Source organism: Myotis daubentonii, chromosome 16, assembly GCF_963259705.1.
Source record: "Myotis daubentonii chromosome 16, mMyoDau2.1, whole genome shotgun sequence".
NCBI lineage: Eukaryota > Metazoa > Chordata > Mammalia > Chiroptera > Vespertilionidae > Myotis > Myotis daubentonii.
In genome coordinates this window covers 12,864,361-12,880,573 of record NC_081855.1, presented here as the reverse complement: position 1 = coordinate 12,880,573, position 16,213 = coordinate 12,864,361, and the positions used below count along the sequence as shown (strand labels likewise).

The window sequence follows — 16,213 nt, the reverse complement described above, 5'->3', positions numbered from 1 at the left end:
AAAAAAAAAAAAAATGTTTATTGATTTTAAAGAGAGAGGAAGGGAGAGGGAGAGAGAGATAGAAACAGTGATGAAAGAGAATCATTGATCAGCTGCCTCCTGCACACCCCCAACTGGGGATCAAGCCCGCAACCTGGGCATGTGCCCTGACTGGGAATCGAACCGTGACCTGGTTCATAGGTGAACGCTCAACCACTGAGCCATACCAGCCAGGCTGGACCATACTCTTCTTAAGCCCTCCAGTTGTCCTCAGATGCCCTTAGAGCAGCCGTGGGCAAACTACAGTCTGCGGGCCGGATCCAGCCTGTTTGAAATGAATAAAACTATTGGAAAAAAAGACCGTACCCTTTTATGTAATGATGTTTACTTTGAATTTATATTAGTTCACACAAACACTCCATCCATGCTTTTGTTCCGGCCCTCCGGTCCAGTTTAAGAACCCATTGTGGCCCTCGAGTCAAAAAGTTCGCCCACCCCTGCCTTAGAGTGTAACCTAGAACCTGCCTCTGGCTGACAGGCCCCGCACGATCTCACCTCTGCCCGCTTCCCACCACTCTCCTGTCACCTCTGCGCTCCAGCCCTTGGCCTCCTTAGGGACCTGGAGCCGGCCATGCCATTTCCCTCCTCACAGCCTCTGCACTTTCACTCCCTTTACCTGGAATGTTCTTTTCCAGATCTTCTTGAGGCTTGGCTGACTCGTTCTCTTACTCCAGACCATCTTAAATGTCACCCCCTTCATCCAGCTCTTGCTTTCTCTTGTCCATAGCACTTCCAACTATTTGAAAGGATCTCCTCCACAGTTTCTGTATTTATTACTTGTCTGCCTGCACTAGAACGTGCGTTCCGGTCTCCTCTCACTCAGCACCGGTGCGGTGCCTGGGCAGGCACTGCTAATACTGATCGGGCATGAGTCCGAGCGGAGGCTCTCCGAGGAATATCGCAGGAGACTCGGGGCTGGATGCAGTTCAGCCTTTTTCCGTCGGAAGAGCTGTCGGTGTCGCAGCGTGGACTGGAGGACCTGCTTGCAGCTCTTACCTCGTTGTCAGTGTGCGCTGGGTGGGTTAGGCTCAGGAGGAGAGGGCCTGTCAGTAGGAAGGAGGGAGTGGGTCATACTGCACTCCTATAGCAATATTCTTCTTCCTCCCCACCCTCCTCCTTCTCCCCCCCCCCCCCGTCCCGTTCCCCACACAACGTAAAATTTACCATTTTAGCTATTGTAAACTGTGCAATTCAGTGATATTTAGTACATTCACAACTTCGTGCCACTACCCTCACCATCTAATTCCAGAACATTCTCCTCACCCCAAAAGGAAACCCCATACTCATAAGCAATCATTCCCCATTTCCCCTCCCCGCAGCCTCCGGCAACCACTGATCTACTTTCTGTGTCTATGGATTTGTTTATTCGGGACACTTCATATAATAGAATCATACAATATGTGCTCTGTGGTGTCTGGCTCCTTTCACTTCGCATGATGTTCTCAAGTTCATCCCGGTAGTAGCCTGTGTTAAGACGTCATTCCTTTTCATGGCTGAGTGATATTCCCTTGTGTGGCTGCACCGCGTTTGTTTGTCCGTTCGCCCGTGATGGTTGAGCTGTTCCCGCCTTTGGCCTGCGGTGAGCAGTGCTGCTGTTCACACCCAGGCACATGTTTTTGTCTGACCGTTTGTTTTCCGTTATTTTCAATTGTCTGCCCCAGAGTGGAATTGCTGGGCCATGTGACAGTTGTTCACCCAATTGAAATACTGCCGGACTTTCCCCAGTGCTGCCCGTGGACATTTCCACCAGCAGCGCGATAGGCGCTGGTGTCTCCACATGCTCCCCGATACTCATTTTCTGATTTTTACAAATATATATTATTAATTCTGGAATAGCCATCCTAGTGTGAGGTGGTATCTCGAGGTGGTATCTTTGATTTGAATTTCCCTAATTACTAATGACGTTAAGAATCTGTTCATGTACTTCTTGACCATTCTGTATCTTATTTGGAATGTGCCTTTTGGTGGAAGCTTACATTCTTTGTATTGTAATTGTATGTGAACACTTTTTTCTCTCTTTTCTTAAAATATATTTTTATTGATTTCAGAGAGGAAGAGAGAGAGATAGAAACATCAATTATGAGAGAGAATCAGTGATAGGCCACCTCTTGCACATCCCCTACTGAGGATCCAGCCCACAACCCAGGCATGTGCCCTGACTGGGAATCCAACTGTGACCTCCTGGTTCATAGGTCGATGCTCAACCACTGAGCCACACTGGCTGGGCTTTTCTCTCTTTCTTGACCGTAATCTGCCTCATATCTAAAATGTGGCTAAATACACTTTTCAGGTGAGGAGTTGGTTTTGGGAAATTAAGGCATTACTCCAATCTTTGTTAATATAATTTTGAGATTTTCTCTTTCTTTCTTGCTGCTGTCCCACTTTCTGTTAAAATGCAGCATGTAAATTTTAAGCTTCTTTTCCAAATTTACAAATTTAATTCAGTTTTACTTTTCTGCACTTTGACATCTCTGAATCTGTCCCATAATTATTAAATCCTGTAGATGTTTAGGTTTTAAACATATTTTAAAGTCATTTTGTTTCTTAGCTAATGTAAAATCTAGGTGAGTATTTGACTTTAGGCTGTTTCAAGGAAAGCGGACAATGCTGAAAGTAGTTTTCATTGCATCCATTTTTTTCTTTCAGAAAAAATTGCCTCTGACGACACTGGCCCAGTGTTTGATGGAAGGGTCAGCTATCCTGGGAGATGACACACTTCTTGGGTAAGGTGACACCAGGCGTGGGTTTGCCAGATCTAGGTAAGTCCCCATCCGTAGAAGGGGACCAGCATTGCTTGGGGAAGCACTGAGGAGGCCTTCAGTCTGGCTGCGGACTCCCTGCAGAGGAAGGAAAGGTCGCCAGTGAGAAGCAAAACCCCAGGCCCAATTATATTTACTGCCTCTGCAGTGGGGCACCTCCCAGGCGGAGAATCAACATAAAACTGCTGACGGACAATTGGAATCCCTAGGGCTCCAGTAAATGCAGATATGGATCCTCTCAATGTCAGATGTCAAAGCATATGCGATTCCCAGAAGAGCAACCCTGGCTGGTCTTGAGCTTATAATAAAAACAAACTAAAAATAGAATTGACATGAGAGCGACTCCTCAGGCACAATGAGGAGGAGAATCAGTGCCCTCAGAAACAAAACAATAGGACAGTCTGAAAGAAAATATAAAATAATTATATTTAAAATGAAATTTAAAAATTAAGTAAGCACATTGTGTGCTTTGGCAGCACATGTACTAACATTGGAATGATACATAGAAGATTAGCATGGCCCGTGCGCAAGGATAAATTTTTGAAGCAATCATATTTTAAGAAAAAATTGTTGTAACTATGTATGGTGAAAAGTGTTAACCAGGCCATTGTGGTGATCATTTTGCAGTAAGCAAATCATTTAAGTATTAAATCATTGTGTTGTATACCTGAAACTAATATAATGTTATAATGCTAATTATGCCTCAATTTAAAAATTAAGTAAGGACAAAATAATCCTTGACCAAAGAAGTAAACAATATGAAAAAAAAAATATGCAGAATCAAAGAAAAAATAATAGAACTTATTAAAATTCAAATTATGCTTACTATAATATAAAAACTTATTAATGATAAACAGAAAATTGCACTCAAATAAAAAATTGATGAACTTCAAAACAGATCTGAAGTCACCACTGAGGATGAAGTGCAAGAGAAGAGGATGTAGGCATTATTAAATGGAGAAGGCATGGATGATGCCCAGCAGCAGTTCCTAAGAAGAAAATATGGAGAGGGAAAGTTTATGGTTGAATTTTTCTTTTCTAGATTTTAGATTTGATGAAAGACATAATCTTTAGATTTAAGAAGCACAAAAAGTCCTGATTAAGATCAACACAAAGAAATCTATCCTTGGACACATTGTCATAAAACTGGAAATTATTAAAAAGAAAAAAAGTGTCATTTAAGCAGAGAAAAAGATAATTACATATTAAAGAGTAATTAAACTGATAACAGACTATTTATTCATCAGCCAAAATAAATGCCAGGAAATAATGAAGGAAAATCTTCAAGTATTGAGGGAAAATATAGGAATGCAAGATTCTATGACAAACTAAATTATTATTCAAGAATAAAGGGATAACAACAATATTTTCAGCCAAAAATTTAGAGAATTTACTGCTTGTGTATTCTCACTGAAAGAACTAGTTAAGTTCATGTGAAATAGATTATGTCCAGAAGACAGGAATGAAATGCAAGTAGCAAGAGAGCATTTGTAAAGAAAAAAAAAATAGTGAATATGGTGTGGGAATGAAAACAAGTCTTTTTTCCTCTATGTATTTTAGGTTCCTCTCCTGCGGCTCTGCAAATTAAATTGGCAAAGGACAGATGAAGGAGAAAAGCATGCAAATTTTATTACTGTGTGCAGAACTCGGCCATTAGTAACTCAAAGGAGTGGCTGAAATGGGCTCATATAGCATCTCAACAAAAGAACAGTGATTTTTAGAGAAGTGGCAAAAAAAAAAAGGGAAAATAAATTTGAGTTTCTACGGCGACAGATTATGGGAAGGCAACGATATGGAGAAACTATTGGAAAATAAGAGTCGTTAGTAAAGTTCGTTACTTCTTTGGGGCCTCCTCTAGGTGGGAAGAGCCCAGAGTTGTCTCTGGTGACTTACCTGTGTCCTTCCTGGTAGAGTGGGCAAGAGAGACACTTCTACAAATTTATGTTCTGCTTTTAGGCAAGTGGGGGAAGGGGGCGTGGAGGGGGTGTAGAGACCTTATTTTCTATCTGAATCTTCTCAATTGCCTTCAGCTCAAAGTAATCCTTATGCCATTGTGGCATATTTTGGCACATTCTGCTACCTTTTAGTGTAAGTAAAAATTAATAAGCATTGAATTAATGGTAGAAACATAATAATTTGATGGGAGTTGAAAGCAAAGCGACACTAAAATACTAGAAAATATTAACATGAAACATTGGAAAGGGAATTAGTGCTGCAGGTTCCTACATTGTTTGGAAGGAGAATAAAGATAGTACATTTAAAGTAAATGCACAAGTTAGAAAAGTTAGAGTAACCACGAAAAGAATAGAAATAGAATGTGTAACTTCAAATAGTAAAAGAATAAAAAGGGAAATAAAATAGAAAAAACATAGAAGGGACTAAAAGAGAAAAAGGTAAGCAAAAAAAGCATAATAAGTAGAAAACAGAAAGTGAAGGTAACAGTTGCTACTGTATGTATTTGTAATCATTAGGGATTAAATGGAGAAAACTCAACTGTTTATAATATAAAGAATGTCAGGTGGGTAAATGAAGTCATTATATGCTCTTTCTAAGAGTCACACCTAAATCATGACACACACGGTTGAGAGTAAGGGATAGAGGACACCCAGGTAAAGATGACAGACTGAATACACACATCTAATTTTTTTTCTTCAGAATCTACTACAACAAAGAGATTCATTTTTACTTAAAAGGCATAAGCCCGAAGCAAGAGGAAAGACAAGAGAGAAGACAATAGCAACAAAATTTTGTGAGCTATAAAACATGATTGATTGGGAACTGATTTAACAAGTTCCTGAAATCTGACTCCCAAGGCAGGCTATCCAGAGAGCCAACCCCACTTACTCCTTCACATGTGGACACAGCTCAGGATTGGTGGCACCAGGCATGTCGGAACAGTGGGTCTCTGGGGGTAGGGAAGTGATGGAACTTACGAGTGTGGATTGTAAAGCTAGTCAACTACCACTTGGGTTGCTCAAACCCAGCACTTACCTCACCTCTGGGAGACTCATCCCCTCACCCCCAATCCCAGCTGAATGGTGGAGCTTTATTCTCTGGGTAAAACAGCTTCTCTAGACTGGGGACACCAGGTAAGGGTACCGGTTATTCAAGAAGAGACTTGAGGGACCTGCTGCAGCTGGACACTGAGACTCCAGCTGTCTCCCCACTCATGCAGCCCTCAGGCTCCTACTCCCTAAGCACGAAACTGGAAGAGCCTTCTGTGAGGTGTCTCCAGCCCCGGGGGAATGAACTGCAGACCCGAAGCCGCTGAAGGGGGCAGTGCTCCAGCGCACGGCCCAGCTAGATCACCTGCCGGTGAGCTCCCAGCTGTGAGCTCCGCTCAGTTTCCAAGATGCTGGTCTCTATCCTCACAGACAGACGGGACCGAAGATCACCAGGCACTTGAAACTTAGACACCAAAACAGTTGGAGAAATAATACAAGAGTGAAATCAGGAAGAAATAGATATTGCCTGGGGGAGGAGAAGATTTCAGGAAAATTATCACTTATATTTTCAAGTGAGAAGAGAAAATAAAGCCTCTATTAAATAGAAAATAGGATGTGAATAAAAGTATTTATGGGAAAAGCACTCAGAGATCAAAAGCAAGCTGATAGAAATGAAGAATATGACATTCTCAGTAGGTGTGGAAAGTGAGGTTGAAGAAATTTAGAAACGAGGGCAAGAAGACAATGACAGAAAATAGAAGAGCTGGAAAAGCAGAGGAAGTTTTAGGCTCAGTGACAGGAGTTGTGAGGGAAGGAGATAAAGGGAGGACGATAATGATGATGATGATGATGATGATGATAAAATGATCTGAGAGAATGAGGACCGAAGGACATGTAAGGGCCGCTGAACTCCCAACACAGTAAAAAAATTACACCGGCGCCAGGGCTTCCACTCAGTAGTGGACACGAGTGACAAGTAAGAGATTCCGCAATCTTCTAGAGAGAAATGTCACATAAGAGGGTCACAAATTTGAATGCGTCCAGCCTTGCCAGAAGCAACAGTGGGCGCTGGAAGATGACTGAGCCATGCCTTCAGCAGCCTGACGGGCTAAGCCGAGGCTGCCCAGCTGTCAGTTGCTGGGTGGAGGGCAGTGTCGTGATGAGTAAGTTCTCAGAAATCGACGCCCCACCCGCAGTTCCTCAGGCAGCTAAGCAAGAGGTTCTGTGTAATGAGGGAGTGACCAGGAAAGGGAGACAGAGGATGTAGGGAACAGGACACTCAGGACAGAGAGAGAACCTGCAGGGAATGGTGGGGGAAATGCGGGAAGACAGCTGTGCCCGGGGCAGAAGGCAAACAGCCTAGAGCAGCGGTTGCCAACTGGTGGTCTGTGGGCCACTGGTGACCCGTGAGGTCCGAAAGTTGGCGACCGCTGGTTTAAGGAAACCTTTGGAGCAGTGGGCGCCACCCTGTGGTCTGTGGACCGCTGGTAGTCCGTGAGGTCTGAAAGGTTGGCGACCGCTGGCCTAGAGTGACACGGCTTTGGGAGAGAGGAATTCAAGAAGATGGAATTTGTTCGCATCAAATGTAGTTGAGTGTCTAAGAGACAAACTAGAAAAGTGGCAGAGGATTTGGGGTTCAGTCAGGTCCGTAGAAGATTGAACAAGGAAATCAAAACCAGGCGATGATGAACTGCAGAGAGAACAAACCAATGTGCAGGAGAAACCAGTGGCCACTACATGACCCAGCCTTCCTCCCCATGGCAGATGGGGCAAAATGCAGTGCTAAGCACCTGTGGTATTCATACATGGAGGAGGGGAAATGTAAAGACAGCTAAATTCCCATTTTCCATACTCGACAGTCAACAACTAATGCTTACAATTAGAAAAAAATTAACATGAGAAATATGGAGGCAAGTAACAGAAGAATCAGGTCAAAAACACCATTAAAAAGGTACAAAAATAAGCCTGGGTGTTGACATTTATAGCGGATATGAAAAAGAATTTGAATGCCCTCTGCATCCACACACATATCTGTAAGTATATAATGAACTCCTACAAATAACTTAAAATAACATAACCCGGTACAGAAATTCCAAAGAATGTGAACAGGCTCTTCACAGAAGAGGGAGCCTGCTGGACCCAAGACATGAGAAGGCAGCCAGGCAGGCAGTCAAGCAACGGGAATTAAAACCAGGAGGAGAGAATGCTCTGTATCCACCATGTGGCAGAGATTAACATTTCTACCCGCACCGAGGGCTGGCCAGAGGGCAGAGCAGTGGGACTCTCCATTGCATCGGCACCTCTAGTGAGGTTAAGGGTGCGCACACCTCTCCTTCTCACAGAACAATCCTCACACATGCAGGGACTCACAAGCACAGGCGCCAGGCCACTGCGTGCAAGAGCCACGCACCGTGGACCGTAGGCAGGCTAGTAAATGGCGGTTTATTCACAGAATGGAACTCTGTACAGCACAACGACCTAATTCTGTGTGTGTCATGATGGGTAAGCCCCAGAGACAATGATAAATTTAAAAAGCATGTGACGGGAGGCTAGATCCCGCAGGAAACCGTGTGTAAACGCTTTATGGTAGGTGAAGCGTTACATACTGTAAGCGAGCACACACACATTTGGTGAGAAGTGTACAGTAAGGGTAGGGAAGGTGCATACTAACCTTAGAACAACGTTGGCCTCTTGTTGATCCGTACAAACATTTCACACGGGTTTCAGTTAACGTGGTACCATGAGAAGCGAGGACTGCCTGAATGCCGTCCAGGGGATTAACCTTTTTGAAATGTATTCTTGCTTCTAGGAATATGGCAAAACTTTCCCCTCATTTGGCCTTTTCTTCTTTGCACCTTATTAATAACTTGGGAATGGATTTCCACTCCTGCTTTGTCTGTCCATCCTGCACTGAGAAAGGTTTATGGCTGGGGAGAGTTTTTCTCTAAGGGCCTGTTGGAAGCAATGTCTCCAGTGCCCTGGGGAGGCAGGAGCACTGGTCCTTGGTAGGCCTGTGGGCTCCGCTCTCGTTCTCTCCGCATCTCTCTTATGTTTCTCTACATGTTCCCTCTACCCCAGGCACATAGTAGGTACTCAGCATCATTTAAAAAATTGATAATTTCAGAAGTAGTAATGGAAGAGCAAGCTGGTCCAAGGGACACCATGGAAAGCATTCGCTTTATTAGCACCTCTGTCATGAAGGTGTGCCTGGCCAAGAGGTGCGGCAGTGTGGCGCCGTGACCTGCTTTCTGGGCTGTGCAGCGTGGATTTCTCCTCTGTTGCAGGAAGATGCTGAAACTCTGTGGGGAGACAGAGGACAAGCTGGCACAGGAGCTGATTCATTTTGAATTGCAAGTAGAGAGAGATGTGATCGAGCCCCTGTTTTTGCTGGCGGAGGTGAGGAGGGGATGCGGCCAGGCCTGAGCGAGGAGGGGGGACAGAGGGCGGGCCCTGCAGCCTTTCCCCTGCACTCCTGTTGTTTCTCTCCCTCACCTGCTCTGTGACGCTGCTTTCCACGGGGTGACCACCAGCCACGCCCACAGTCAGGATTGCCCAACACGGCAGCCCCTCAGTGTTGGCTGCCCCTTCTCCCGCCCACTTTCCTCTCCGTTGGCGTTCCAGGGGGAGGGGCCAAGCTGGCAGCATTATTTCCTTCCCCACCAGGGTCCCCACTGCCCTCACCCCCCTGCCCTCCACCCCCTCAGGTCTGCAGTGAAATGAACGGATCCGCAGCCTCCTCAGGGGCCTGGATCCCTGGCCGAGACCCTATAAGGCAGTGATGGCGAACCTATGACATGTGTGTCAGAGGTGACACGCGAACTCATTTTTTTGGTTGATTTTTCTTTGTTAAATGGCATTTAAATAATAGAAAATAAATATCAAAAATATAAGTCTTTGTTTTACTATGGTTGCAAATATCAGAAAATTTCTATATGTGACACGGCACCAGAGTTAAGTTAGGGTTTTTCAAAATGCTGACACGCCGAGCTCAAAAGGTTCGCCATCACTGCTATAAGGCCTCCTGCAGTTTGTTACATAGGTCTCTTCTCTTGGACGGTAAAGGACACTGAACAAAACCACTTTATTAACGAGAAACCTTAATGTCTATGTGACAGTTTTGCTAGCGTCAAACAAGTTAAGACAGGAAATGGTTGGGACTTCCTTTGCCCTGAACCCTGGCACTCCTCCCAGTTGCCTTTAGTTGGTCAAAGCCCAGCTGGCACCGGCACTGGCGTTAGAACCACCAGCATCAATGGGAAGGTCCCATATTCACGCAACTCCTCACCCTCACACCTCCGCACCCGCACACCTGCACACCCTCACACCCACACTGCTCTGCACAGCACACCTCCACATCCTCATACCCCACACCTGCACACCTCCACACCTACCCGCTCCACACCCACACACCCTCACACTCTCACACCCACACTGCTCTGCACAGCACACCTCCACATCCTCATACCCCACACCTGCACACCTCCACACCTACCCGGCTCCACACCTACCCGGCTCCACACTCTCACACCCTCAGACCTGCACTTCTCTACACAGCACACCTCCATGTCCTCATACCCCAAAACCTGCACACCTCCGCACCCGCACACCCGTACAGGGTGGTGGCCACTACCTCCTGTGGCTCTTGAGCTCTGGGAATGTGTTCAATGTGACTGAGGAACTCAGCTTTTAATTTTGTGTGACTTTTGTTGATTTGAAAATAAAATGGCGTAGCCACATGAGGCTGGAGGCTACCTTATTGGACAGCACTGCCCTGGTCATGTCTGGTTTCCTCTCTGGGCCACCCCCTGCACCTTTACCTCCCCTGCTGCTGTTCCTGGGACAGAATGCCTAGGGGAATGATTGCTAAGTGCCTGAAAGCATTCCGGGAGGAAACCCGAGCTGTGGGCTCTGCTATGGGCCAGTCCAGTCTTCTCGGATGCCATCCTGCTACAGGTCTCCCCAGCCTGTCCCGGGCCCTTGTTCCTCACAAGGTGGCCCGGCATTGCAACCAACCTGGAGCAGTGCCCAGGGCAGCTGTGCCGGGGGCCGAGGCGGCTTGTGTGATCACGACATCTGTGTGGCTCCCAGCATAGCCCCCGAGCTCCGTGACGATGTGGGGTTCCCCGGACACCTCCTCCTTCCTATTGGAAGTCCTTTCACTCGGCCATTGCTCACCCCGCCCAGAAGCGTGGATAGACAGCACCTCACAGAACACTGGATCTTCCTCACATTTTCCTCCTCTACAAGCCACAGCTTGAGATGACTTTAGTTCAATTATGGCCAGTTTTTTCTTTTAAATTCTCACATCCTGCCCCAATTTTGCTGGGCCTGGAACCAAAATCCCTCCCTGGAATGTTCAGTTAAGCCATTTTTAGAATAAAAATATGAAAAGAGCATCCACACAACCACCACTGTGGAGGAACGCCTCATAGCCCAGGAGAGCCGTGGGGATGCTGATGTCTTAGTCACTTTGGGAAAATCTTCTGTCTATAAAAACATACCCTCATTGCATTCCCCATAGCGTCTTGGTCTCCTGAGCCGCCCCCTTCGTCTGCTGTCTGTGGAGTTAGGTCTGCGTGTCAGACCTGCTTATGTCCCCACGACGGTCCTCGTGCAAGTAGAGAGGAAGGTGATGGAGGCCCGTCTGCCGTCAGGGTAGCAGCAGGAATGAGGCCACGCCTCAGAGGGCAGGGGGCGCAGCTCCCAGGTGCTCTGGGCTGCTACAGGTGCCCAGTGAAGAAAGAGCAGAGTTAGGTCAGGAAAAGGATTCGGGAATTTGACCTAAAAAGAAGGGTTGGGAGACCTCTAGCAAACTTGTGTTTGTCAGTCACTCCTGAAGAATTTATTTGGAGCTTCAGCTTGACTGTGTTTCATCTCCTTTAACCACAGGTGGAAATCCCAAATATTCAAAAACAGAGGAAACATTTAGCAAAGTTGGTGCTGGACATGGACTCCTCACGAACAAGGTACAGTAGGGCAACGTTGCTTTCATCTTTGCTGCTTCGAAGGAACACTGATCACCTTTGGGTTGTGGGCAGGAGAGTATGTGACTGTGTGCATACTGACACCCCTGTGTGGCAGGCACTGGAGGTGAGAGCAGCGAGCGGAGCCACGGGCCCCACTCACAGAGGCTGTTGTCCAGTTAGGGGGAGAGAGCTGGGCAGGTGAGCAGCCGCACCAGACAATCTCAGGCAGCCGTGAGTCACATGAAGGAATGACCCGGAGGAATGCTGGGAAGGTTGCTGGGTGAGGGGGCGGCACCACCAGCTAGGGTAACATGAAAAGGGCTTTCTGAGATGACACGTGATCTTAGACATAAATGATGGGAAGGAGGTGATCGTGCAAAGCTCTAAATCAACACTGTCCACCACGTGGGAGTAGCCAGTGCCCGGCCCTCGGGTGGGAATTAGATGGAGGTACACAGGATGCAGGGTGCAGGCCAGCATGGCTGGGGTAGGAGGAAAAGGGAGAGTAGTGGCATGGATGATGGTTGTGTCTGTAATGAGGGGAGAATTTCGGGTTCTGGGGACCAACTCACCTTTTCCTGAAGCTGATGGTGTAGATATCTCTGTCCTGTAGCCATTCTCTAAACACCGCGGCCATTATGAGTAAAGTTCCAGGGTGCCACTCTCTCCCAGAATCCACCAGGAAAGTCCTGGTGTAGCAGAGGTGCTGCAGGCTTTACGATGCTTCGACTGTGGCTGCCACAGGTCGTGGTGGTGCATCATTTTATTTTTTACAGTGGTATGCATGTGTTTATGTAGTCTGCAAGTTGAAAGAATGCAGGGTCGTGAATATCTACTTATATAAAAACCCTGGTGTAATATCAGGACCCGAGGAGTGACCAACCGGAAGGAAGTCAGTCCTGCAGGGGTTGTCTTGGAAACGGCTGCACCCTCCCTCGAGCTGTTTCCCAGAGCTGTTTCCAGTAAGGGTGAGGTTTGAGGCAGGAACCCGCCCTTGGAGCATGGAGGCATATCTTTATAAAGTGTGCTGCGCCAGCACGGCCAAGGTTGAACCTGAGTGAGGGCGGCTGAAAGGCTTAGAAAAGACAGATAAGAGAATGAAAGCTGGGTCTCGGTGGGACACTGCTTCTCTGAGAGACAGCGACCATGCCCACAGCCGTGTCTTTATTTTATAGCAGAGGCTATGAGACAAAGTAAGGGCGTGACCAAGATGTTTACAACATTCTCCTGGGTTTCAATCCTACTCAACTACACCTGAACTCTATCAAGCCTACATCACTCAAGCACATGGGGCCATGTGTTTGGACCATAGGTTCAAGCTTACAACTATAGCTGTTGGCTGTAATTGTGCTGGGAGGGCCCTGCCCTCCAAGCTGGGACTTGCGCATGGCAATGAGAGGACTGCCCTCTCATCAGTCCAAGGCTTGAACCTGTCCAAAACACTGTAGCAGCTCCACACAATAAAGTTTTAATACATTATATTAGAGGTTGTGGTGGTACTGTTTTACCCACAGTGTCTACAGGAATTGCTGCAAATTTACTTCTCGGTGGAAGAACCTTTCATTCCCAATATAAATGACCAATTCCATTAAATGAAACTTCAATTTCTAGACTCAATATAAACAGTGAAGTTGCTAAAACTATTAAAAAGGCTCAGCTTCTCATTATTGATGAATGCATCATGGCATCCAGTCATGCTATAAACGCCATAGACAGATTACTAAGAGAAATTATGAATCTGAATGTTGTATTTGGTGGGAAAGTTCTCCTTCTTGGAGGGGATTTTCGACAATGTCTCAGTATTGTACCGCATTCTATGGGATCGACCATAGTACAAACAAGTTTAAAGTATTGTAATGTTTGGGGATGTTTCAGAAAGTTGTCTCTTAAAACAAATATGAGATCAGAGGACTCTGCTTATAGTGAATGGTTAGTAAAACTTGGAGATGGCAAACTTGATAGCAGTTTTCATTTAGGAATGGATATTATTGAAATCCCCTTTGAAGTGATTTGTAATGGATCTATCATTGAAGCTACCTTTGGAAATAGTATATCTATAGATAATTTAAAAATATATCTAAACATGCAATTCTTTCTCCAAAAAAATGAGCACGTTCAAAAATTAAATGAAGACATTTTGGATATACTCAATGGAGATTTTCACACATATTTGAGTGATGTTTCCATTGATTCAACAGATGATGCTGAAAAGGAAAATTTTGCCATCGAATTTCTTAATAGTATTACTCCTTCAGGAATGCTGTGTCATAAATTAAAATTGAAAGTGGTGCAGTCATCATGCTATTGAGAAATCTTAATAGTAAATGGGGTCTTTGTAATGGTACCAGATTTATTATCAAAAGATTATAACCTAACATTATTGAAGCTGAAGTAGTAACAGGATCTGCAGAGGGAGAGGTTGTTCTGATTCCAAGAGTTGATTTGTCCCCATCTGACACTGGCCTCCCATTGAAATTAATTCAACGACAGTTTCCCGTGATGCCAGCATTTGCGATGATTATTAATAAATCACAAGGACAAACTCTAGACACAGTAGGAATATTCCTACCTGAACCGTTTTCGCACATGGTCAGTTATATGTTGCTTTCTCTCGAGTTTGAAGAGCATATGACGTTACAGTTACAGTTCTAAATACTTCATCACAAGGGAAATTAGTCAAGCACTCTGAAAGTGTTTTCACTCTTAATGTGGTGTTCAGGGAGATATTAGAATAAGTTTAATCACTTTATCAGTCATTGTTTGCATCACTGTTGTTTTTATATCATGATTTTGTTGTTTTTATCATGTTTTTGTCATTTTTATATCATGCCTCTGTTGCTGTTATATCTTTTGTTACTGTTTATTTATTAACTAGGGGCCCGGTGCACGAAATTTGTGCACTGGGTGTGTGTGGGGGGGAGTGTCCCTCAGCCCAGCCTGGCCCCTCTCACATACAGGGAGCCCTCAGGCGTTGACCCTCATCACCCTCCAATCGCAGGATCGGCCCCTTGCCCAGGCCTGACGCCTCTGGCCTAGGTGTCCGGCCCGGGCAGCGGGGACCTGCAGTGGCAGCGGGGGGTGCCGCGATCGCGCAGGCTCCGCCCCTGCCCCTGCAGGACGCCTCTGGCTGAGGCGTCCGGCCCGGGCAGCGGGGACCCGCAGCTGCAGCGGCCCCACGATTGTGGGCTTCGCTTTAGGCCCAGGCAAGGGACCCCTAGCTCCTGGGACTGCCAGCTTCGACCGTGCCCAGCTCCCATTGCTGGTTCCACCCCTACTTCCTGCTATCACTGGCCAGGGCGGAAAAGGCACCTGATTCTCCGATCATGGCTGGGGGGCAGGGCAAAGGCGGCCCCAGGGCCGCCTTTGCCCTGCCCCCCAGCTCTTAGCTCCCCCCTGGGTTTCCAATCACTGTCAGTGGCAGGGGGCTTCCTCCTGCTTTCCCTTTCACCTCCCTGCATTGTGCCTACATATGCAAATTAACCGCCATCTTGTTGGCAGTTAACTGCCATCTTAGTTGGCAGCTAATTTGCATATAGCCCTGATTAGCCAATGAAAAGGGTAGCTCGTACGCCAATTACCATTTTTCTCTTTTATTAGTGTTGATACATTTATATATTATTTTCATATACATTTTGCTAATTTCCTTTCATCTCTCACGCTTCTATTATAGAGAAAGGGCAAAATCAATATTAAAATATTTCTGCTAATTAATTCCCTTTTAATGTGCACAAATTTCATACACCAGGCTACTAGTTAATTAATATGGAATTAACTATTTGGCTCTACCTTAAGTCTATGGCAGGTTAGTTTTAATAGTCTCTGCATCTTCCTTTAATTTTCTTGAGAAAAAAGAAACAAAAACAATATACTTGGGCTGAGAGATGTAGGACAGAGTCACAAACCAGGAGCCAGAAATGAAGTACCAAGATCAAGGTCACCTACTTTCTAGACCAGGGGTGGGCAAACTTTTTGACTCGAGGGCCACAATGGGTTCTTAAACTGGACCGGAGGGCCGGAACAAAAGCATGGATGGAGTGTTTGTGTGAACTAATATAAATTCAAAGTAAACATTACATAAAAGGGTACGGTCTTTTTTTTTTTTTAGTTTTATTCATTTCAAACGGGCCAGATCCGGCCGCGGGCCGTAGTTTGCCCACGGCTGATCTAGACCTATGACCTTGGTCAGGTCACTTAAACGCCCTGAGTAGCCTGCACACCTGTCGACAGGTAGTAACAACATTTGTGGGTTCACCTGGGGAGGTTGTTTTGAGGTCACAGGACTTTATAAAAGTGCTTTGTGAAAGGAAGCTGCTACTGTCACCAGGTGGGACATTGGAATTTGGCATCTGGACCAATGAAAAGTATAGGCAGTCCCCCAGGGCAGAAATGAAATAGGTTTGGTCAGCAGAAATACCAAGGTTTCTCTAATGTTTCCCAGACTTCAGTCCACCTGAATGATTTTTGCCATCTGTGCTTACATGTTTTTTAAAAATTGATCCACTTT

At 45.8% G+C, this 16,213-nt stretch overlaps 1 protein-coding gene and 1 pseudogene across 4 annotated transcripts in view; both read left to right on the top strand.

Moving 5' to 3' along the window:
- ARHGAP44 (Rho GTPase activating protein 44) overlaps positions 1-16,213 on the top strand; it is a 188,658-nt gene that overhangs the window by 103,144 nt on the left and 69,301 nt on the right. For all 4 annotated transcript variants that reach the window (XM_059668580.1, XM_059668579.1, XM_059668578.1 and 1 more), the window contains exons 4-6: positions 2,686-2,762; positions 9,028-9,139; positions 11,633-11,709. In XM_059668580.1, the coding sequence (XP_059524563.1) occupies positions 2,686-2,762; positions 9,028-9,139; positions 11,633-11,709 (266 nt within the window). The remainder of the gene's footprint in view (positions 1-2,685; positions 2,763-9,027; positions 9,140-11,632; positions 11,710-16,213) is intronic.
- On the top strand, positions 3,263-3,358 carry LOC132219419 (U6 spliceosomal RNA; annotated as a pseudogene).